General features: G+C 44.1%; 1 protein-coding gene across 1 annotated transcript; it reads left to right on the top strand.

Annotated features, from left to right (window-relative positions):
- Window positions 1–72: 72 nt before the first annotated feature.
- jade3 (jade family PHD finger 3) lies at window positions 73–24,902 on the top strand. The gene is made up of 12 exons (XM_061234590.1): window positions 73–327; window positions 10,871–10,945; window positions 11,236–11,295; window positions 11,644–11,726; window positions 13,113–13,270; window positions 13,741–13,931; window positions 15,417–15,628; window positions 16,373–16,540; window positions 17,508–17,624; window positions 18,344–18,802; window positions 19,559–19,676; window positions 20,140–24,902. Exons 3-12 carry the CDS (start codon window positions 11,247–11,249, stop codon window positions 20,991–20,993), a joined length of 2,409 nt encoding a protein of 802 aa, XP_061090574.1. The 5' UTR covers window positions 73–327; window positions 10,871–10,945; window positions 11,236–11,246; the 3' UTR covers window positions 20,994–24,902.
- Window positions 24,903–25,227: the final 325 nt, after the last annotated feature.

The following is a 25,227-nucleotide window of genomic DNA, read 5'->3' as shown; positions in this document are numbered from 1 at the left end:
AACGTTTAATGTAGTGACGCGTTCAATTGGAAAAACGAGTTATAAATAAAGTTGATTGAAAATAACCACTCAGGCAGGCAAAAGCAAAATAGCAGAACAGAGTGAGAAGGCGGAGTCTAGGACCCGGAGGTACAGCTAGTACAATAGAGCTGTTGTGCTATGGTGGAAGAGATTGCAGCGCAGGGTAAAAGACAGAGTGTAATGAAAGAGGATAAAATAGGGGAAAACGAACGATAATACTCTGAATCACACGCGTGGCTTTGAGAAGAGAGTTACAACGGGCCATACACATCTTGATCAGCACCGATTGTTTATTTCTGATCCAAGGTAAGGTCGCTGCATGAACAATACTGCTCGTGTCTTCAGAGGGCTCTGTGTGCCAAGGCTAGCCCCGAATGGCTTATCCAGGCAGTGGGGCCTGCTTTCCTCTGTCCTGCTCTTCCCCGGAGGGGGGATTCAGTGCTGTATCAAAAGATGGACGTGAATTGAGTAGCTGGGTGGTTATGTAGTCGTGTGACGATCGTGCCCGACATGTGCTGATCTATGCACTGAGTAAGCTAACTAGCTATTGCTAATGTGGAGTGCTTGAGGAAGTGTTATTTTGCCATGAGTGGAGGTGGCGCCCTTGTTTGATTTCAGCCACATTGTGTCGTATTCACCGTCATGCAGCAGGGAGAACAGAGTTTGGCGCCAAGGCCAACAGTAAATCCCGTGAGAGAAAGAGAAGCTCTCCGTAATGGTGGACCCGGGCGCTTGCCGTATTTCAGGGATTACCAACCATTTGTTATGACATTTTCCCATTGATAGGCGGGCACTATTATTGCTGGTCAGGCACCATACATCACCGATAGCCGTGTGTTTCTTCAGTATCAAAGGCATTTCTAACCAGTCTGCTAGCTCTTCGTGGGACCGAAATGGCTAGCACTGTAGCAGGTAGCTAGTTAGCTGTGGCTAGGCGTGCCACCACAAAACAGTCGCAAACATCCTACTGGTATTTCACGGTCCTGTTCCATTTATTGATCCCTCTGGGGGTTTAAGAACTTGTCGTTTGCTAACTTAGAATGCCCAGTTGTCACTGTTCGATGTGACATGTTTACTATCTGTAAATAAATGTGAGTTCTTGTTATTTCAACTAGCAGTCTTTATCTGCAATGTTGTCCTTTTCAGTTGTAGATGGGTTGCCAACCAGTTAGCTTTCCGAACATAGTCATGGTTAGTTTACGTTAGTTGACTAAGAATGCAATGGTTGCTGGCTAGTAAAACATACCATGCTTGCTCATCTCGCTAATTGTCTAAAACGTGTCTAAAAGTCGGTAGCTAACTTCATTAAGCAGTTGGCCAACGTTAGCTCACACGAGTTTGCAGTGTGCTACTTGAAACCACTCTGTACAAAACATCCAGTAGCTGTTCAAGTAGAATGCGTGACTCCCGTTGATTTGGTGATAAGAAACTATAAGTTACGTGACATTGTTTCAATTCCAGAGTCCAAAATGTTAAATGTAAATTCGTATAAAGAGGGCTTCCCAAAGTAAGACCTCCGAAACAGGGTGTAATTAGATATTTTTTGTTTGTTTTGTAAAGGGTGGCTACAAAGGGCTTTCTCCCTAGAACTAAGCTTTATTCCCTAACTCAATCCACCCCCACTCCTTTGAGGTCACACAGCATGGGGGAGAACAGGTCATATTCCCCCAGTTAAACTCAAATCTAGTGAATCTAATGAAACTGGCTGGCTACTTTTCTGTTGGGAAATGCATTGCCTCCTCTTTCAATTTGATTGTTAATGTACAGTTGTGACTGACTAGTTCGTATTTTTGAGCTTCAAGTATGGAAATTGGTATGGAACTGAATTTTTTTTCATTTCTTTTTTGCTAGTCAGGTCTGCTAAATGTGGCTTTCCCTGGACTGAGGCTTCCTTGTCCAACCTCTTTCCACCCCGAGTCCCCCAGGCGGCCCTCTGTGATGCATGCTGGGTACTGGCTGCTTTTTAGGAGGCTTTAAAAAAATCTGCACAGCTACCCAGTAATTGACTGTTGCTCTTGCCTGCAGGCGGCTAGGGAAGCACTCTGCAGTACCTACATCCACAGTTCAGCCACTGGGTGCTTCAGACGGGATGGGAAGCATGGCTGTCCTGCTGTCGTGTTTATTTGGCTGTTGATGTCTAATTAAATCCCACTGGCCCAGGGCTCACCTTGTTGATTTGAGGGAGTATCTGCCAGTGGTGATCGTGTTTGAGAGTGTGTGTGTGATGATTCCCTGCAAAGAGAGGTTGAAGTGCTGCAGGAAGACATCAGTAGTTGGCCCAAAACAAGGAAATGATAACATTTAGCAAATGTTACCAATTATATGTTTTTCTTGTTTCTCCCCCTCCTCTTTAGAGGGCTTTGTACACTTAAATGTATCTGGGGTAAAGTATGCGAGTGTGAACAGATGCCCCCAGAAAGCGGGCTAATTTTACAAAAACAAGTAGCCATTCATAAGGAGGTGCGGGTTCTCGTTTCTGGCTGAGAAACCCATGGCGGACCGCGCATTCCATCCTTGGAGATCTATTTTTGGCAGGTTAAGCTCAGATACAGTGGCTGTGAGTTCTTAAGGGGGCTGAAAATTTGGGCATTTTATAACTGGGCACAGTGCATTTAAAATTGATACCCCTTCATCTATTGGAGTACACAAATGCACTCATTAGGCATTTCCATCCCTATCACAAAAGCTGTAAGCTACCCACATATGTCTATAAAGCCCTCTGGCAGAAAGGGGCTCATTGGTATTGTATATGATTGAAAGCAAACATTTATAACCAATTGACTGCTTGCGAACAGCAGGAGAGGTGTGTTTTTGGGCCTGGGTCAGTGGTCCTGCAAATATTTTCGTTTTGGTGGAGTATATTTCATCTTAATCATTATGGTCAAAAATTCAGTCTTTATGTTCTTATGTCCTATTTGGGTGCTTGTTCAGAAAACCGATAAATGGCTACGAATAAAGTTTGACACACAATCTTCAAAAAAGATTTGCAGTTTTATGAAAAATAATTTGAAGTAATTAAAATGATAATTTTTTCTCCCCAAATTTGGAATGTCCAGTCAACTACGGCCATTCTTACGCTTCAGTCTCGCCGGCCGATGTTGGAGGGTGGAGACAAACGCACGCTGTACTCTGAAGCACACTAGCTGCTTCTTTTTATACTACAGCACACAAGCCAAGATTGCACAGACATGAGTGGGAGGTAGACGTTTCACGTGCAGCCCAAGTGGATAGCGCTTACTAGAGAGCAGTAAAACGTAGACCATGGGGCCCATCCATGGACTATTCTGCTTTAAGAGGATGACCCTCCCATTGCCCCCTTCTTGATTTCCTCTATTATTGCATATATGTTGCACTAATTGGTTTCAGATCTTTAGACAAAATGTATTAGGCAACGGGAACCCGGGTAAATACAAAACCTTTGGCTAATTTTCAACTATGCTCCCTCGTCCTACTAATGGAAGTCAACCTAAAGAATCTCTAGTAATTCACTTGAATCCTTTTTATGAATCCCTTTATCTTTCACACCAGTAATCAATTTAGTGTCCCTTCTTTGAACCTTTTCCTGAGCCTCGATATCTTTCTTGTAGTGCAGTCCCCAAAACCACACATAATGTTCTTTAAGTGTTGTCTGACAAAGGTATTGTCTAAGATCAGTATAACTTCCTTGGATATGCAATGGTTTTGGTAATATATCCGAGTATCCTATTGGCTTTATTTACTGCTACAGCACAGTGCCTAGAATCTGAAATGCTTTGTGCTGAAGCAGTTAAAAATGGCCAATAGAATACTGGGATATATAGCCAAAAGTATTGAGTATTCATACAATTAAGTGCAATGCTAACTACCTTGCTTAAGGGTATGCGTGCAGTCAAGTCTCCCACACTGAGTTATGTCCTCATTTTTGCCTGTGAGTGGTCAAGATGTTTTCCCTTGTGTCTCGTGTCCATTCGTACTATACGATGGTGTAAATTGTGGAGTGGCTATTTGTCTAGTCTTTTGTTGGTTTTCAATGTCGTGAGCCAGAACAAACAGATGCCCACCAATCCTTTTGTAAAATGTGACAACAGAGACCTCTGCCTCCCTATCAAGTGCTGCATTGATAGGGTTTCAGGCCCTAAGCCTCTTGCCAATAAATGACTGGAACTTGAGGAAAAGGGCAGTCATTTCTGCTAGATCACCCCGCCTCCAATGAATCATAGACAGCAAGGCTGTTCCTTTTTTCTGTCGGGTGACTGGGTTTACTCTGGCCCGTCTGACCAGAGAACTGAACCTCACCATTCACTGCTTGTTTGTTGAAGGTGCTGTCTTCCCACACTTTACAGTTTTTCCTCTTGCATTTGGTTTCTAACTGGATTTCTTTGGAGAGCAGAGAAAATATTTTTTGAAAGTGAAGACCTAAAACGGTGAACTGTGAACACTTACAGGTGTTGGAAGTAATTGCCTCAAGCTGGTTATCAACACATTTTACAAGGCTTTTTTTCTGTACAATTACAACTTGTGTAATTTACAGCCAAATGTGTTTTCATTTTAATTTAATTTGTCTGCACGAACAATGAAACCGCTCACGTGACTGCTGTCTGATGAATTGTCTACACTTGATCATCAGTTTTATTCACATCCTTTCGTATTGATATCATATAGCCTAACAAAAACATTCTCCAATTCTTCCTTTTCGTCTGTTGGTTTGGTTGATGCAGAGTCACTCGTGACCTGGATTTATCGTAATTGGCAGTATTTGGTTCTGAGCGGAAGGGGCAGCTAAAGCCTTTTTTTTTTTTTTTTTTTTTTCCTCCCTCTCTTGACCTCATTTTGTGACTTGAGCAAAGCTGTTAGACCAGTCCTTGCCATCCTGAGAGTCTGCTGTCAATGACTTATGTCAACCCTGTTTGTTTGAGTGCTGCTGTGAACAGGCGGTTCAGTGGAGCTAGGCCCCAATCAGGGAGAATGACCTGGCCACTATTCTGAGAGTGAGATGAGCAAATTTACAATTCACTTTGCAGTGCTCTGTACAAACCTATTACTGTGATTGAAAAAGTGTTTTAAAAAGCAGGTATGAATTAGAAATTGTAATCTAGTGCCTGTTTTGTAAAATAATCTCAATTATTTTGTACCATTTGCACATGGTAAAACCCACAAAGAGCCCTTATTGCCCTTCATTTGAATACAGATCAGTCTGTGTAGATCAAGGGAACACAAGAACGACATTGTTCCAGGATTTTTCAGTTTATAATTATTTTGTTTGCGATCATTTACTTGATCGGACAGTTCTTCTGTTAGTTTTTTTAACATAATAATTAGCTGCATCATGTACAATCCCCTCAAAAACTATTGGAATTCCTTTGTTTTTGTGATACACTGAAGACAATTGAGTTTGAGATCAAAAGATGTACATGAGATGACATCTGCATTTCTGTTTTTATTTCCTGTATTTTTATCTAGATGTGTTAAACAACTTTTGTATCAGATCTTCCAATTTGTAGGTGAGCAAAAGTATTGTAACGTACTGACTGAGTTTCTTGTTGCCCAGATAGGTCCTGTTACATTGATAGGTTAAACAATAAATAGTTCTGAATGTCTAATCTCGGTTAGATTAGACAACTGCTTTTGTGTTAGAAAAGATAAACTAACATGAGAGCTGTCTTTTGGAGAAAAGCAAGCCAACCAAAGTGTGGTGATGTCAATGGGTCGCAGGCTTGATGTAGTTATTGCGAACAAGAAATATGCTACCAAATTCATTTACTTAAATACTCTCTGTTCCAATACTTTTTCTCACCTCAAAATGGGTGGTCTGATACCAAAGGTGCAATGTTCTAAGTAGTTTAACACTCCTAGGTGTAAATACTAGGAAATAAAAGCTGTACTTTATAAATTCTGAACTCTTGTCTGGTGTTCATATTTTTATCTCAACCCCAATTAATTAAGTGTATTGCAAAAACCAAGGAATTGGCCTTGCTGTTTTGGACTGCTTATAACTAGAGAGTTGTTTTCTGTGGGGACTGTTTCTCTGTACCATGAATTGCTGCAGTTAAACTGACACTACATAAGTTTGTTCCCAATGTGTTAACGTTTGATAGGCATTTTCCCAGACACCCGAAGTAAGGCATCCTAGAACACTTTCAGCCACGAGCATAAAATTTGTTTTCAAAGCAAATAGGATTGTGTTCCGGATCATGTATGGGCTGAAGGATTAAAATGGTAATTTTGCTAATGTAGTATTAGCGTCTGCTGATGGGCAGAAGCAGTTTTTGGGGGGTGCTGTGTGTGCGTGCATGCGTGCGTGTGAGCTACTAAACATTTACATTCAATTCATTTTGCAGTGCGCTTTTCACAGAGAAGTGTCACGAGGTGCTTTATGGAGAAATGGAGGGAAATTGGGCAGAAACCAAGCAAACCCCCCATAAGCAATCAAAGTAAAAAAAGAGTTGGTTCGACAGTAGGCTTCTCATGCCCTCTACAGAACCGGTAGGGACCCTCTCTGTGGGATCCTTGGTCCTGATAAATGAAGGGTGTTACTCCTTTTTCTTTTTCTGCTTTCTGCTATAGTCCAAATGGCCATTCTCCAGTCTGTAACTCACAGTTCTTGGCTATCCCTGGGTCATATAAATGGATGGACCTTTTCAGTGCCAGACTAGTGACACTTCAAGCCACAAAATGGGTAGGACCACCATATGCTGCCAATCATTGACCGTGTGTTAACCAACATAACAATACATGCTGATTCTTTGAAACGGAGGCTCTGATAAAGAGTAGTGTAAAATGTAAGGGCTCAACTTTTTTTTATGTTGCTCGCTCCTGCACAGTCCTTTACCATGCCTTAATTCATAATTCCTGAGTTGGAAGTCCATTTGGACAGGAACCTCAGCTGGTGCATTCTATTGTGAAGTCCATTGCAGCATTTGTCTTTTCACACATTGACTCTAAGATGGAGATTTAGGTGAGGTGACGTGGCTCAGGCAGTAAGAGCAGTCGTCTGGCAGTCGGAGGGTTGCCGGTTCGATCCCCTGCCCGGGCTGTGTCGAAGTGTCCCTGAGCAAGACACCTAACCCCCAAATGCTCCTGACAAGCTGGTCGGCGCCTTGCATGGCAGCCAATCGCTGTCGGTGTGTGAGTGTGTGTATGAATGGGTGAATGAGAAGCATCAATTGTACAGCGCTTTGGATAAAGGCGCTATATAAATGCCAACCATTTACCATTTAAATTTAAACTTAGTTTTTAAATTTGTGCATCCCCAGTGCCCCATGCAATGTTTATCTCTGCAGTTCATAAGGTTTGGTAGTTTGGTAGGTTAAGCCTACAAACGGTAAAGCAAGTAACCTCTTTCACAGAAGAGACATTTTTCCTCATTCCTTCCCATAAGAATGTCTCGCACTGACCTCTCTAGAACACATGGATTGATTGGACACTTGATTTATAACTCCATGTGGTATAATGGCAAAACACAAGAGGTGGATTTTCAACTCAACTGGTTTAAGGTGCAATTCTTACTAAATGTAAATGTACCTGTAACTCTATGTACTGATCTTCATATAAGCCATCTGATCAAAAGTCACTCACAAGTGGAAATTGGGGTTTGTGTTGGTTTTGGAGAGTCATATCTTTGGTATTAAAGCAAGGTAAAATCTGACAATGTTTTCTGTCTTCTTTCAGACTATGCACTCAAATTTTAATAATACTGCTCTGTTAAAAGTTATTGTGATTCAAAAATGCCAAATCCTGCCACTTGGATATTGTTTTCATTATTTGATGGCTTACTGCATCAGCACTACTTTGTATGTGACTTCCAAACTTCTAAGATGTAGATATTTTGGTTAAAAACAGCCACAAGAAAAACTAAGTCAAGGCGATAATTTATTTTAAAATTACACAATGGCAAATTTGGGTCTAGCCAGAAAATGACCACAAAAAACCCAAAGAAAACACAACAAACAAAACAATAGCTACACTGTTGGAAATGTAAATTAATTAGCTAAAATGCTACTCAGTTGTCACTCTAATATCATAATCCTTCACTGGCTGTACGATGAGCAGAAGTTATACTGTGAGTGATTGCTCACAGAGTGTGCGGTGTTGTCTGTACCATGCAACTGTATTACTGGGACTGGTCAGAGAACCTCAGAACCTGCGGCGTTCTAGAGAGCCAATTCAAAACGTAGGTAATAGCATTCATATCAGATAATCAGTATTTTTTTTCCCCCCTTCCGCTTGGGTAATTATGTTTAACCTGGGTGCCAGTATGTTAGCTTGCAGTAGCCTTTCAGACCGAGTTGACATTCAGGCCCTACATGTAGTTCACTGTAGCTGGTTGTTCATACAGTTTTATTTTCTCCTGTTCCTTAAATAATTCTCCTAAATCTTTTGTGTTAACACTTTTTGAGTGTTATTTTTGTGCTCATTTAATCCTGCGATGCAGAGACAGCGTTTCCCCTCAGGACTTTTTTTTAGCAGCTGCACGTGGGTTTCACAAGAGTTGCCAGGTTTTTTGTGCAACTCACTGTTGCATGCTTGCACTCACTCTTGGAACTTTGCTACGGCTGATTGGTGCTTCAGCTGATTCACCGATGCGTGCTCAAGGTCACTCATCCACCACTTGTATGGCTTTAACCACTTGTGACAGATGACTTGGGGTACTGAACAACGGTTCAAGACACTCTCATAATACCCCCAGAAGCATCTTAACAATTACCAAAGATATTGCACACTACCTGACTTAAAAGCAAAATTAAATGAGTGTGTCCTTTTAAGCAAGTTTCATGCCCGAAAAATATGAATGTTATTCTGATAAGGGCGACAGGGAAAAATGTTTTGCTAAATAATCTAGAGCATAACAGTTATTTTGGGCCATTGGGTAAGCATAGCTTAAAAACTTTTTTTTTTTTTGCAGCGGTGCCAGAAATTCAGCTGCCACTGCTCCCTCTGTGTAGGGATAACACAGAGAGAGCAATCTCATGCGCTCCTTGTGAATTCACTTCCTGTTCTTGCTACTGTTGCAATTAAAAGTACATTGTAAGCAGTCAGCTGCGTGCGGGGGAGGCACTTCCTGTCAGAATGCAAGCATGACTCTGGAACACTCACTGCCGACACCATTGGAACGGGACCAAGATGGTGTCATTCTCGCCAGCAAACCTGTTTGTGCACAACAAATTTGGAGCTACTACAAGCTCCCTCAGTTGCTAGACTGATCCCCAAGGGTGTGTGACTGTACTTGTATTCAGTAGGAAGTCTCCGGATTAGACTTGGCATTGCAACAAATTTCCTGGGTGATTGAGTTTCAAAATGTCTCGTAATTCTTTTTTTTTTGGATCCGTGCTACTGCAGATTAGTCACTGATGACTCTTATGTTGACCCACAGGAACTGCCCTATGAGTGCGTATAACCCACAGGAACTGCCCTATGAGTGTGTATAATTCACAGGAACTGCACTGTGAGGGTGTATGACCCACAGAAACTGCACTGTGAGGGTGTATGACCCACAGGAACTACACTGTGAGTGTGTATGACCCACAGGAACTGCACTGTGAGTGTGTATAACCCACAGGAACTGCACTGTGAGTGTGTATAACCCACAGGAACTGCACTGTGAGTGTGTATAACCCACAGGAACTGCACTGTGAGTGTGTATAACCCACAGGAACTGCACTGTGAGTGTGTATAACCCACAGGAACTGCACTGTGAGTGTGTATAACCCACAGGAACTGCACTGTGAGTGTGTATAACCCACAGGAACTGCACTGTGAGTGTGTATAACCCACAGGAACTGCACTGTGAGTGTGTATAACCCACAGGAACTGGACTGTGAGGGTGTATGACCCACAGGAACTACACTGTGAGTGTGTATGACCCACAGGAACTGCACTGTGAGTGTGTATAACCCACAGGAACTGCACTGTGAGTGTGTATAACCCACAGGAACTGCACTGTGAGTGTGTATAACCCACAGGAACTGCGCTGTGAGGGTGTTCTCGTAAAATGCGGTACGATTTTGATGGTGTGATAATTAACTTATTTTATAATTAATTATAAAGTAGGGCCAACAGTATGTGGCGTCTGCAAGCTTAGAGGAGGTGAAACCACGAGCCCGTCCGTCTCTGCCCTGGTGGGGAATGTGAGGCGCTTCCTGCCTGTGGGCACACTGCAGCCTCTGTGGGGGCTGCTGGGTGTTTGAGTCCCTCTGCTGGGGAACGGGAACAATGAGGACCTGTGTGTGGGCCGGGGGACGGGGCCCGCAGTGGGCAAGTCGGGCCTCCGCTCCACTCATGGAAGCCGCCGCGTGGCAGAGTCCCGGAGCCAGGGGAAGAGGGGTGATAACGTGAGGATAAGACGGCAGCCATGTCACCTTTCTGGGCAAAAACAGAGAGTAGGTCCTCCGGTCACAGACTAATGGAAGCCAATGGAACAATGGCAATGGTGAATGGAGGAAACTTTCTGGCTACTTCTTGGTAATTCGCACTGGGATCCTAGAGGCATATCCAGGAAGTGTCCTCCAGTCGCCATCAGCGTTATTCTTAGTGGCTGTTCCCAACCCACTCCATGATTGGTGGAGCTTGTCGGTGACGTCACAGCCCTCGAATCCTTATTTTATCCCTTATTTCTAGCCCTTTACAGCCCCAAGATGGGCTTAATGCCACCTTGTTTATTTTTGTGTTGTGTTTGCAGGCTTCGAAGCAAAAGGGGTGGGAGGGAGAGATTATATTTAATTAAAGAAGTCAAGCTAAGGAGCAATGCGGCACTCCAGCGCATGTTCAAAATGGACTACCATTGACTACAGCGATGGCGCCTCATTAAACCGATCTGTCATATGCCCTTAACTAACCTTGGTGCCGTCTTTCTTTTTTTTATCCCCTTCTGCAGGGATGCGTGGAGGATATCATTAGTACAGCACAAGCAGACGAACACACTAGCATGCTCTTCAACTTTGGATTTATGGTGAGTGCCAGGCAGGGCAGTGTTTACAGTGTAAGTTTGATCTGAGGGAAGCCATTCGGAGAGGGACTTTCCCTCTGTCCGGTGTGTTCCAACGTGCTCTGATGAGCTCCAGATGTCCCTGCTTTGTCGAGAGCTCCCCCAGAGTGGAGAGTCTGTGAAAGAAGCTTTCTCTCTCTCTCTTCTCTCTCCTCCCTGCCCCCGGTCCCCTCCCCCGCTCCCTCCCTACCCAGCATGCCCTGGGTCCTGTGCGCATGGTCTGAGGCAACCCCCGTTCTCTCTCCCTTTTGCAGGATACTTCAGGATGAAAAGGCTCAGGTCTTCAAGCAGCAGTGACAGTTCAGATAATGAGAGTGAGTACAGTGCCTCCCACAGGCCAGAGGAATGGCACCTCCCGTCACAGCTCCAAAACTCTGATAAAGAGTGCATCAAACCTTCTCTAGATCTGAGGATGCATTATGTACTTTTAAAAGTTTTTTGTCTTATGGGGCAGGAAAATACTTGTGAAATGGCAGTTATTTCATAGACCTATGAGTGTGTAATTGTATGCTCTTATGCTATCTCTTTATTTCTTCCCCCCCTTTCTTGCCCTCTATCGCTTCCTCTCACCCTCTACCCCCCCCCCCCCCTTATGTTCTTCCCTCTGTTTCCTTCCCTCCCTCTCCTTTTCTATATGTCTTTGTCTACCTTCCTCCCTCCAGGTCCTTCAACCTCCTTTTGCTCTTCCAACAAGTATGGAAGCAAACCGGAAACCCCCACTACCATGCCAAAGAAACCCGCCGAGGTATGAGCCTGTGAACTGAACTGGAGGGGCACTTCCTGTGTTATGATAGATAGCTACATTTCACTTCAGCTTAATCGCCAAAAAAAAAAAGATGTGCATGTGCTTTGGCAAATGTACACTGTGAAGCTCTGTGAAAGCTTGTACAGTTGTGTTCAAATAAATAGCAGTGCGTTAAAAAAAGTTAATGAAGTGCAACTATTTTTTAATAGCTTTTAGTTCCATATTTCAAATGTAGTGGAAACATTACACATTCAATTCCAAATCAAAGCATTACATACATTTCATCAAGTCTGCATTATTATTTTACTGGAAATAAAGAAAAGGAATATTAATCTGTTCAAAAAAATGGCAGTGTCGACATTTTTCTCTTCAAACGCAAACATTATGGTATAAACTGAAAACATTTTCAAGATTTAACTTCACTTTAAATTACTGAAGTAATATTTAGTTGCATAACCATTGTTTTTGCGCATATGTGTTGCATCGAGTCAACCAACTTCTGGCACCTAGAAACGTGTATTTCAGCCCAGGATGAACAAACTACATTCCACAGTTCCTGTGAATTTTTGGGTTTTGCTTCAGAAACTGCATTTTTAATTTTTAATTATAACTCCGCAAGTTTTGCTGATGGCTTAGCTTCGATCCAATGTCTTCTGACTATAACAGCGCTTACAGGTAATTGTAGATCATCTTTGATCTTTCTGGAGCTGATGAATGGCTGAATCTTTGCCATTCTGACTGTTCTTCAATCTGTTTTAACAGTAGTTGCTCGTTTTCTTCTGCGTGTTTCAGGTTTTTGTTGCTATTTTAAAGCATTTGAGATCCTTTTAGCTGACCATCCTATAATTTGCTGCACGTCTTTATACGTTTTCCCCTCTCCAATCAAGTTTTTAATCAAATGACGTTGTTCCTCTGAACAATGTTTGGAACGCCCCATTTTACTTAGCAATTCAGAAGGAAATATATTTTATAACAATGTGTGAAACATTTTCTTCCCTTCTTAATAAAGGATAATTAATGACAATGACAATTAATTTTTTCACAGAATGAATTAATTCTCTAATTAAACTCCACGCTGCTATTATTTTGAACATGCCCCTTTCAATGAATGAGTCAATTACTCAAGCAGCGTGCATGTCATGACAGTTGGGTCTGCTGTTTTTTGATTACACTACTACATCTACAAGTAAATTATTTACCAAGCAGAAATATCACTACTACTAATAACAGTGGCTCATCAGGTTACTGCTGTTTTTTTTCAACACAACTGTATGTCGATGGCACTATATGAGGCACAGATTGAAAGATTGTGCGGTAGAGTGAGTATGTATGCCAGGATTGTGAGGCCCCCTAATGTTGCTGGACTGCCCCCACCCTGTCCTAAAGGTGTTCCGAAAAGACCTGATCAGCGCCATGAAGCTGCCGGACTCCCACCATGTGTCCCCTGAGGACTACTACCTGCTGGCGGACACCTGGAGACAGGAGTGGGAGAAGGGTGTCCAGGTGCCCGCCAGCCCCGACACCATTCCCCAGCCGTCTCTCAGGTGAGGCTCTGCCAGATAGCCCAGGCAGCTAATTAAAAAAAAGTAGCAATAGTCTTAGTCATCGTCATAGTAGTAGTCGTAGACATAAACATAGTAGGCTTGTGTTGACGGCTGAACTTCTGTTATAATATACTAATACTATAATATAATAATGCACTTGACAACTTTTACATTTACCGCCGACATTACTCAATTTGGTACGTAGGTCCATCCTCTCATGAGGAGCAAATTTGCCTTAAGGATCCATAATGGTCCATTGTTAAGGCTCCCCTGTTCAGTTTTACATTAGCTCTATACACACTGGTGGAAAGCAGAGAGGATAGCGGATAGAGGGGGGCTCAGAAGGTGCCATGGGAGGGATCGAACCCCCACATCCTGCTTCTCGAGTCCTCTGCCCTTCGGCCTGTGCAACGTACCTCGCCTGCTTGCCGTTAAAATAGTTGTTCGTGTCATCACTTCTCTGTGCGCAGGATAATTGCGGAAAAGCCCAAGGAGACCCTGTTCTCCCGCCAGAGGAAGTACATCCAGTGCTGGAACCCCGAGCCCACAGAGCCAGGCTACGTGAACATCCTGGAGCTGGCAGAGGCCATGTGTCGCTACGACCTGGATGATATGGATCTGTACTGGCTGCAGGAGCTCAACGGGGAGCTGGGGGAGATGGGTAAGGGAGGGGCCTCCCTGGGCCAGGCTGACGTGTGCATTTAAAAACCCTGCCATGTCTGGGAACACATTTAATGTTTTTCATCAATTCCGGAGTGTTGATGAGCTCATTCTCCACTAGAAAACATGATGTCAAGCTGCTGCTGCTTTTTGTTTCACACCTCACACAAAATGAGGTTGCACAGACCTGAGTCAGAGGAAGACTAGTCATGTGCAGCTTTTGAAAGCAGAAAGAGGGTGGTAATAATGGGTGGCTATAATTAGTAATGCTAATTATGATGGTACTTATGCGGTTTTGTAATTATAGTAAATCTATAAATGTATAGTAAAAATGTGATCTCTCCAACAGTGTTGTTTTTTCAGCATGTCATTTTATTTCATTATTAATATTATTAGCAGAACATCTGCCCCCTACAGGCCACTTCAAGCAACAGCCTGGTTTTGTCATGTCTCCAATCCAAGCACAGCCGAGCATCACTGTTCCAGCTACTTGAAGAGCACAGGCTTATATTTTAATGGGTTAATTTGCAACGTGTCTTGGCTTTAGTTTAATTAACGTTTTTTTTGGACCAGACACCATGTTTCTGTCTTGGGAACTGTTGGCTTTGTTGACGTTTTTCAAGTCACTGCATTTCTTGGTTGCATGATGAGGAATTATTTCAATCCATTTTGTAATGGCAAAATAAATGTGAAATATCCAACAAAAAAGAACCGAATTTTTCTAATTGAAATGGAAATTACGCATTACTAATATTAATATCACAAAAAAATCATTTTTCCTGTGGACCCTGCAAAGGACCCCTAGAGGTCTGCTGTGAAAGGCTTTACACTCTGAAAACTGAGAGGGCCACAGCTAACATTTGCCTGGGTGCTGTGGTTGATATATGTTTAGATCTTCTCATTCCTGTTTTAAATTCCTCTTTGTCGTAGTACGTCATATGTTCTAACCGAGGTGTTTTGTCTGGCCCAGCTCATTTTACCACTTTACTGCCTTGTCTTGTCTGGTCTAGTCTGTTCTTGTCAGGTCAGTCCAAGTTTTGGTATGTGGTCGTCAGTTGCATAAATTCCCGGCCTTCTGGTGTTAAAACCAGCGCTTGAACTTTAGCTATGTACGAAATGGCCTAGACAAGTACCATCTTGTTTGTTTTTCAGTGTATTGCCACTGAAAAATAAAGAAACCTACTTTAGACTAAATGTCAGCCAAATGGGTATGTTGTTGTGTTCCTCCAAAGCAGCACTAATATATGGCTTTAAACTGCATTAAAATGACACTGTCCAAAATATCGGTGATACGAGTGTGAGTTTTGGAATGCGTTGATTTCTCGGCATGTGAGCGGCATTGAGCGAGCATATATTCCACTGCACGCCGTTTGTAATGAAATCACTTGCTGTCTTATGTCACCTGCTCCACTCCAGTGATGCTCTTACCGGGTTCCTTTGATAAGATGGATGCCTCAACATAACACTCATGATGCATCTCTCTCAGGCGAAGCCGCGGTGGATGAGCTGACCATGGAGCGCGTGATGGAAGCCCTGGAACGGCAGTGTCACGACAGCATGAACCACGCCATCGAGACCGAGGAAGGCCTGGGCATCGAATACGACGAAGACGTCATCTGCGACGTGTGCCGCTCGCCCGACAGCGAAGAGGGCAACGACATGGTGTTCTGTGACAAGTGCAACATCTGCGTGCATCAGGTGGGTGAAGGGAACGCCTCTCCCAGCATGCATGCATGAGAGTATGATGTTAAAAGTAAAAAAAAAATTATTTTTATTTTTTATACACCCTTCCAGACAAGAATCCTATGTTTAAGCTATTTTTTATTCTTGTACATATGCAAGCACACAGGTTTAGGCAACAACCAACAGGTTCACAATCAATGGTAGTCATTACATTACTCATGTTTTGTTTAGGTTATTGGATTGCATTGATGGTGGGACAACCACTTCTAGAAGATTGTTGAACCTGTTTCAGTTCTGTAAGATTCATCAATGGTCTTTAACCACTCAAGGAATCCATAAAAACATTCGGAAGAGCATTTTTTTTATATCTATTTTTGGATAGCGGCTTTCTCCTGGCCAAGGGATACCTTGGCTGCCATTCTGACCTAGTCAGTTGTACCTGCATCTAGGTTAAATATTTAAATAAAGTTCTATCACTGTTTTGATGCCTGTCAAATTTTCATTAATTGCTGTAAATCTTGTCACATTCTTAAAGGTGCATGCTGCAACCCAAAAGGTGTAATCATGAAATAATGTTCTGGTGATGTTTGCCAAAAATGTTATTTTCGTTTCAATTTGGCAGTAATCTGGAAGAAATTATACTGGTATCTAAAGGGTGTTCAAATAATAAAAATATTTAAAATAATTATGTGATCTCAGTTGTGGCTGTGCCAGCATTGAGCCTAGCCGCAATTCTAACCCAGTATGTTGTGCCCACAGGCCTGCTATGGCATTGTTAAGGTGCCGGACGGAAACTGGCTCTGCAGGACCTGTGTCCTGGGCATCGACCCCCAGTGCCTGCTGTGCCCAAAGAAGGGCGGGGCCATGAAGGCGACGCGGGCGGGCACCAAGTGGGCCCACGTCAGCTGTGCCCTGTGGATCCCCGAGGTAGTGGCCGAGCCTACCCCCGTTCCTCAAACACACAGCCCTCATCTCTACTGGGTCCTATTTGCAGTGTCGGGGATTGTGTTTATGTATCTGGGATTAACAGGGGATTATGTAAAACGTGTTTAAAACAGCAATGTGTTTAAAACTGGACACAAGTGTGTCCAGTTAACCTCACTTAGCCAACATGTAAAATATGTTTATTTGATTTAATTTGGTCATTATTATCAAAGATATAAATGATCAATTAAATCCCCAAATCCAGTGATAGGCAGAGAAAACTGTTGTGATTTATTTTTACAGCATTAACAAGTGCAAAATAAGGGCATGTAAAGTAAGCTCTTCCTATTTTTAGTGGTTCAGAACGATCTCCAGATTGTTCGGTTTCCATTGGGACATTTATTCCATTTATCTGCATTTAGTGTTACTATATGGAAGGTGCTTCTCCTGCCCTACCTTCTTTTAAACTCATCACTTCTCACTTGGCATTCAACAAAATGTCTTAACATGGACCCTTTAAAAAAAGAGTATCCATATACAGCATTACATTTAAACTCTGAGTCTGAAAATGTAAAAAGACATGCAGTTGTCATCCGTTTTTGCTTTCTCAGTCTCCACCTACAATAATACTTTCAATAAAGTAGCGTAGTGGTTAATGTACAAGATCATTGGTTTGATCTCCGGTGTAGCCACAATAATATCCGCACAGCCGTTGGGCCCTTGAGCAAGGCCCTTAACCCTGCATTGCTCCAGGGGAGGATTGTCTCCTGCTTAGTCTAATCAACTGTACGTTGCTCTGGATAAGAGCATCTGCCAAATGCCATTAATGTAATGTTATGATCCTTGTTGACAGGTCCTCATATGAAGGCTTGGCATGGCCGTGCGCCCCTGGAATGTGACTCCACGTGAAGGCGACCAGATGCAAAAAAGTTTGTTTCGATTAATTGAGTGTTAACTCTCCTGGCTGTAGGTGAGCATCGCCTGCCCTGAGAGGATGGAGCCCATAACCAAGGTGTCCCACATCCCCCCTAGCCGCTGGTCCCTCATCTGCAGCCTCTGCAAGCTGAAGACAGGAGCTTGCATCCAGGTGAGGCCGGAACCCAGCGTCCAGCGGCCGTTCTCCAGCTAGGATTAATTTCTTACTTTCTGGCAATGGTCAAGATTCCTTGGTGTATGCAGCAGACCTGGGTCTAATACTCATTTGTTTTGGATTCAACTACTTTTCTACTCTTTACTGAACATGTCTGGGGTATTGGAACCTATGAAATGCTCACAAAATGTGCAAACCTCGCCTTCTGGTCCTCTTGGTTGGCTGAATTGTACTAGAGCAGAATAATCGTGCTCAGAAAGGTATTTGAACCCAAAACAATTATATATTTGACCCAGGTCTGATATGCAAGGGTAATAAAATGGGGATAAGACAGTGGTGATGTCACCGTTCTAAGAGAAAACAGATGGGAGAGCCAGCAATGGCATGATATGTTGGTAACAACCAGTAGAACAATGCCTCCCCCACACACCCTGTATGTATCCAGGAACAAGTATCCACCAATGACAATTTATGGTTTTCTATTGGTTGCTACCAATGCACAATATAAGGTGATTGGTGGAGCTCCTCTCTGTTTCCTGCCGGGTGGTGATGTCACGGTGGTCCTCTCTCCATTTCATTGTCCCGATACTTAAACTGTTTTAGTTTGGATTTAATCTCACCCGAATCTGCAGCGAGAATGTCGTTTTGTAATCTTTTTAGATATTTGTGGAATGTTCTGGAGGGTTGTTCACTTGTGTGACCCTCCTCCTCCACAGTGTTCGGTAAAGAGTTGCACCATCCCCTTCCACGTGACCTGCGCCTTCGAGCACAGCCTGGAAATGAAGACCATCCTGGACGAGGGGGACGAGGTGAAGTTCAAGTCCTACTGTCTGAAGCACAGCAAGTCCAAGGCCGGCGAGCCGGGCCTCAGCCCCGCCCGGCACAAGGCCCCCACCGACACCGAGAAGGTGGGCCTGCGGGCCCAGAAGCTGAAGGAGCTGGAGGAGGAGTTCTATGCCCTGGTCAGGCCAGAGGAGCTGGCCCAGTCCCTGGGCCTCCCCCAGCTGGTCCTAGACTTCATCTTCCAGTACTGGAAGCTGAAGAGGAAGAGCAACTTCAACAAGGCCCTCCTACCTCCCAAGGAGGGGGAGGAGAACCTCCTGCTGCAGCCCAAGGAGGACAGTGTCCACACCCGCATGCGCATGTTCATGCACCTGCGGCAGGACCTGGAGAGGGTGCGTACCAGTGTGGGAATGGAAATATGTGTTTTATAAAATATAACAACATGATATTTCACAGAGAACTGAACACATCGGGTATGAAGGTTGTTCGGACCACTTTGAAACGTTTGTAACGTTGAAATACACCAGCTTTACTCATTTCATATTTATTTCAGTTCCGTTTGTTTTGAGTTATAATTAACCAATAACCTCAACGGCATTTGCCCGAACAGTAACTGTCTTATAAAGTGCAATCAAATGACCCATAAGTAAACTTGTAAAATGGCTAAATCAGAGACAAATCCATATTGTGACATTGGCAAAGCAACTAGTTTTCGCCATCTTGTCGTAAACAAAAGTCAAATTTTGATATCGCTTAAAGTTTTGTTTTTTTCTTCTCATTAATAGTGTTACTCGTTTGTGTTTTGCACTTGTCATTTCGTGTTAGTTATATTCCCAATTCCATACCCTGTTCGGTTAACTGGACTTTTCGGTTTTCTGAGGTTTGGATTGCTGAGGCTCTAAAACTGGCAGTCATTTGCATTATTTTCCCAAATATTTAGAAGTGTTGCAGTATATATGGTCTTGAGTATTGATGATATATTTTATTTCAGTATACTGCAGTGTATTACATTTCTGAAGAGGTTGGTGATAAGCTGCCATTTGATAGTGTTGATTCTTGTTGTGTTTTAGAGATTGTGGGTTGCTTGCGAAACAAAGCTAGATAGATGTGTCGGGCCTACCTCATGCCTGCGTTCTCTGCGGCTGCAGGTGAGGAACCTGTGCTACATGGTGAGCCGCCGGGAGAAACTCAAGCTGTCTCAGAGCAAAGCGCAGGAGCAGATCTTCAACCTGCAGGTGCAGCTGATCAACCAGGAGCTGTCTGCAGGTGACCGAGTGAGGGGTGTGCGTCAGGGCCTCTGTCGGGGTTAGGGGTGGTTGTTTGTCGGGTTGACCCAGATATGCGGGGTAGGAGGGTGTTTTCACATAGCTAGCTTTGGGCTTTGCTTTTTTCAAAGGCATACTATGTAGGCTTTCTTTCTTCACTTGACTCCCAAACTCTCACAAACCAAGCTCACCACTGTAGTAGCCAATCCATACATGTCTTCATAGAACGTATGAGTTCAGTGTATTGGACGCATGCTTTTCAGATGCTGTAGAGAATGAAAAAAGCCTGTGGCCAGAGGAGTTTTCAGAATAACAAATGCAAGTAGACAAGCAAGGTATCTGGCAGTAGTGAACACAGATACGGGTTGCCATAGTAATGACTGAGCCTGTTTGTTTCACTGTGAAAATTCTGCATAGTATGCCTTTAACATTTGTATGTTAATGTATTTTTGTATTTTTTGAAGGTCTCCCTCTATCTTACACACTGGACAGCGCCTTGTTTCGGCCCCCTCCGAGAATTACACTGAAACTCAAGATGCCTAAAGTAACACTGGGAAACGGGAAGACCAGCTCCAAATCGGGGAACGGGCCTCTGTGCCCGGACACCAGCGGGAACGTGTATGACCGGAGTGTTGTCGGCAGCGGAATGGTCCCGACGGGGAAGTCCCCGCATTTTGCGGGCCGGGTCCGAAAAGAAGACCACGCCAACGGCCTACTGTCCAGCTCCAGCCGATCCCGCGGGGAGGCGGAGGGTGTGCCCGGCGGGGGCTTGCTGGTTCCCCCCAAACCGTCGGGCAAACCGCTAGCGCTCCACGCCGCCCTCCACGGCCGCTCGGCTAACGGGGGTGCCGGGAAGCTGGAGGCCCCTCAACGCACCCGCCTGCCCAAATCCAACGGGGTGATGGAGAAATCCCTGCCTCAGAGGGACGCTTCCTGCCAGCAGGTCCCTGCCGACGGGCCCCTCGGAAGCCTCCGGAAGCCTGCCGTGGAGCATTTCTCTAGTAGGTCTCTCAAAGAGGCTACGGTCTGCCTGGTACGGACCCCCGAGGACAAGCCCTCCCGAAAAGGCTCCGGCAAGGAGCGGCCATGGGGGAAGTCGGCACCCGAGCGGCACGCCGGCAAAGCCCCGTCCTACCAGGAGAACGATGGGTACTGCCCTGACCTGGAGCTCAGTGACTCGGAGCCCGAGGCCAAGGGCAAGCGGAGGCAGGCCAGGGCCCCTGCCTGTCCGGGGAAGGAGAGCCCGGGCCGGGACTACAGCAGAGGGGGCAGCAGGGCGAAGCTGGCTCTAGGTTCCAGGGCGTCGGTGCAGAGGTGATGCCCCACACAACTCCACCTTCCCCCTCCCACTCCGTGCATCGGCCACAGCTCTGTTACTCCCTTACTGTTTCTTTTTTTTTTTTTTTCTTACGATTGTCACAAGTGCCATGCTGGCCCCATCCCCTCCCACATACCTTCCCTCACATTCATGTTGTGTTATGCTCGTTTCGCGCACCGTGGGGGCACGTCTTGCTGGGGCGTGGCAGAACAGCCGATTTCCTGCAGTGGAGACGTGTTTTGTGGACACCCCTCACCTTTCTTCCCCCTGTCTTCAATCGTCGATGCCATCTTTTGTCAATTATTTAAATGGAATGATATATCTGGCGAGACGGCACCATCCATCGCCTTGCCCTCCTCCCCCCTCTTAACATTGTCATTACACTGTTTTTTTTCTTCCCCTGAGCAAGACGAGAGATTGCAATATTTGTCTGTCCGTCTGTCTTTCCTTTGCCTTTATCACCTCCGCACACTGCTGGATTTTTAAATCGTTCAAAAATGTGAGTCTGAACAGTGACCATCACCACATCTTACTTGGTGCAGAGCTGCCATTTTTTCCAGTTTTGTGTAAATATTGATTTGAGTAAATAAATAGTTTGTCTGTTTCTACACATTGTAAAGGAGGGTTGGGGTTGAAAAATTTGATGAAATTCCTGTGATGACAAAAGATGACCCACGTGTTTATTAAAAAAAGAGCCTCAAATGCAAATCAAAGACTTATTTGCTGAGGGACTAACAATGTAACATGCCTGATTGGTCAGAAGGCATTGGTAAAAAAAACTGGCAGTTGGAGGTCCTTTCTTCACATCTACTGTCTCTGCTGTTCTCTCTTAGATTTAGCATGCTTTCTTCCCTGTCGTTTCCATTCCTCTTTTTAAAATGGAAAGATATGTTTGAACGATGGCAGTTCCCCCCCCCCCCCCCCCCCAGTTCTTCCAACTGTATGCACAGCTCTGGAGAGAGCGAGTTGCATATGTCCTCGACAGTCACGAGGGTTGAGTACAGCTTATAAAAACGATGTGCAAGAGGGTGTCGGTGCACCTGCGGTAGTGTTTCCCCTCCGCGTGTGAGCATAACAGGGAGTTGAGCTTTGTGGACACCTGAGGTAACATCTATAATCATATGTTTCCAAAATTAGTTTCATTGATGCGATTCATGAAGGCAAACTGCACGTTCCTCCTCACCCAACAGTGGCATTATTTCTTTCCAACGTGGGCTATGGTTAGACTGGTTGGGTCCCACCATTGGTTTTTACCGTCAGACCAGTGGTTCTTCCTCAGGCCTGGAGGGCCACAGGGTCTGTTACCTTTTGTTGTTACTCGGCACTTAATGAACTTGATCAGTAATTAAAGAATAATTGAATCTCCACACCTGGTCTGATTTTTTTGCAGTGGACCCTGTGGGTCTTCGAGACCAGGGTTGATTGACACGGTTGGACTAGCTGCCTTTCCGACCAGCTCAAGCTATGTTTTGAAACAGCTGGCTCAGACAAGGTACCAGCACTAGCTGGTTGATCAGCTCATACCCAGCTAGACCAGCTTTATGACCAGCTTGGCCATGTTGGTTGAGTAGTTCATACCCAGGTAGATCAGCTCATGATCAAGCTGGTCAAGCTGGCAGTGGTCTTTTATTGGGAGTATGATGCTAATGCTAACGTGTTAAATTGGAGTGGTTGGAGTTGGAGCATCTCTGAGGTCTGATGGTGAACAACGAGGCCGAAAGTCTTCAGGCAGGACTCACTCAGGCTTTTAGCTCAACCTGGCTGGCCTGACTGGCCTGGAAATGTGCTGAATGGGTCTTCATGTACAATTCCCCCTAGTTCCAGGGCAGTAATGTCTCCAGTCATGGCTGTGTAGAAATGAAAAATGTTATGAATATGGGGGGGGGTTTGAGAGACCGGTCTTCCCCTTCAAAGTCAGAAGCTGATACTAATTTTCACAAAAGCACACAAATGATGTCAGAACATTGGTTAATTTGGACTGTCCACTCTTTTTCCATCACTGAATCCCATGGTAGGGAAGAAGCCGTGTGAGACACAAGGGGTCAGCAGGAGGACTGTCTCAAGAGTTGAACTGTGACACTGGATGTAGATTCCACACAGTATCAGCAGATTCCCAGATCTTTGCATAACCGGGCTGGTTGCAGGTGCGGACCGTAACCAGCCGCTACATTTTTCGATCAGTGAATTTGGTCAATTCTCACGAGTTAAGCCCACGTGAGCATGACCACAGTTGTATACCAGGAACTGTGTGACGTCACGTGGTAACCTTTCTAGAGCACCTGACGGGCCCCTTTCCCCAGGAATGTCACGGTGTAATGGTTCAGTGCCCAGGTTCTGACACCGCAGTCACCCTTTCTTAGATGAATCTTCAGTATATGGTTGTGTAAGTGCTGCAAGTGGAAGACCACACAATCAAAGGAAATTCATATTTTAAAAAGTGAAAAAATGAATACAACACATCCACCGCATGCCAATTGTATACTTTGAAATTGAAATGGAACTCTTTCTTTACCCTGTCTGTAGCTAAATTGTGATGAGGAATGTAGTTTCAATTTTTAGAGCAGTGACTTTCACCTTTTATAGTTGGGGAGCTGCAGGGTGTGGCTGGTTTTCACATTAAAATCAGCATCCACTACCAACCCAAGAAGTTGCGGTGATCTGACCATATAATTGACTACTTAATTGAGTAGAAGAGGGCTGACTAACAATGAAAGCCCTTATAACCTGCTGTCTATGGTAAGAGTGAATACCACTGGCTTATGGAGCTCTTCTGGGTCACTGACACTTGAAGAGACCGAATGCAGAAGCTGAATTGAACTATTTCGCCTGCAGAAACCCTGTCCTTCGGTTTCCTGGCAACTGGGATCAGTCATGACAAGCCACATGGTGGGGTCATTAATATGGCTGAGATCAATAAGGCGACTCGCAACTGCACTTAGGCTGGTGTACTTGCATATTCCCACATAGCTGTACTGTTTTCACTTGAGTACTGATATATGAGCAAACCCAACATTCTGACCTGAACCGACCAAGAGGAAAGTACAGAAAAGAAAATAGGGGTTCCGGGTATCAAATGAAAACTTAAAAGCCAGTACTGTAGTAAGTCAGAAGAACATTTGATTCAGGAAACCAATGTGGCTCATATTTATGAAATTAACCAAAAAAGGAAAAACATTTTCTAAACTTATATTTTTTTACATTTTATGATTGTGCAGCAGTGGTAGGTGAGGGTTGCAGACCCAATGTGACGTGCATGCAAGTCAACTTCTTGTTGCAGAGAAACCCTGCACTTGAGAAAAGGCCAACATTCCTGTGGGTTAGCTGTAGTACTGTTTCTCTGCTGTTCTGTGTACTGTATGGATAATCTGGAAGTCCTTTCCTTCGAGCGGTGAGAAAATAGGAAAGTGGCTTTTGCTGTTACAGGTCTTCTGATTAGGATCATTCCCCACCTCACAAACCGTGAAACAGCCGACTGAGAGGAGACAACTGAAGGATTGCCACAAATCTGCAATTTCCTTAGAGTTGATACTTGCAGTTCATTTTACCGGTGTAACCTCAACTATTTGAAGGAACACTACCCAGGCTATTTATTGCACGCTGTGCAAACGTCGTTCTTAAAATACAGAAGGAAATATTATTGCTGTATGTGTCCACTGATATGATTTATGTGTTCCATGAACTTAAGATGACCTTGTTGGAATTGTGCCGTCTCTTCACAGCCAATCAAAGACATTGTAAATGATATGAATGCATTACTTGCTACAAAAATGTTTTGCTTTCTTTTAGAGCAAACGAAGAACTTAAAGAACTTCAGTTTTACACTAAGGTTATCAAGTTACCACAAGATGAATTTACACAGACATTTTTTCTTGTTAAAGAATCTTTTTCATTAAATTTTGGAAATGCAAACCTTGTCGTCTGTTGTCATTTACCTCTGTATTGATGAAACTGAAAATTTGCATTGTCACCAAAAGGTTTGACGCTGACAAATGTTCGATTCATCTGTAAATTTATTACAACAAAGAGGGTTACAAAAACAGTATAATTACAAGGTGCATTTAACAGAAAATAAACTCCCAAGTAATTAAAAAAATGGTTTGATTAAGTCTGAAATGATATCTGATGGGGGGGGGGTCTGCATTTCTCTTCCAAACAGGAAGTGAAGCAGGGCTGGAAGTCTTGACCCACGTATTCAGTCTGTGGTCCAAGACTGCCTTTGCATGCAGGCTGAAGA

This window comes from Conger conger, chromosome 3 (assembly GCF_963514075.1).
Source record: "Conger conger chromosome 3, fConCon1.1, whole genome shotgun sequence".
NCBI lineage: Eukaryota > Metazoa > Chordata > Actinopteri > Anguilliformes > Congridae > Conger > Conger conger.
The sequence above is the reverse complement of the archived record's forward strand: the minus strand, read 5'-3'. Positions and strand labels throughout refer to the sequence as shown.

Excerpts from the sequence above, each read along its gene's own strand:
- jade3 (XM_061234590.1), top strand. The coding sequence starts at position 11,247 with ATGAAAAGGCTCAGGTCTTCAAGCAGCAGTGACAGTTCAGATAATGAG. Across the intron at positions 13,932-15,416 it reads CGGGGAGCTGGGGGAGATGG|GCGAAGCCGCGGTGGATGAG; the intron begins GTAAGGGAGGGG and ends CATCTCTCTCAG. Across the intron at positions 15,629-16,372 it reads GCAACATCTGCGTGCATCAG|GCCTGCTATGGCATTGTTAA; the intron begins GTGGGTGAAGGG and ends TTGTGCCCACAG.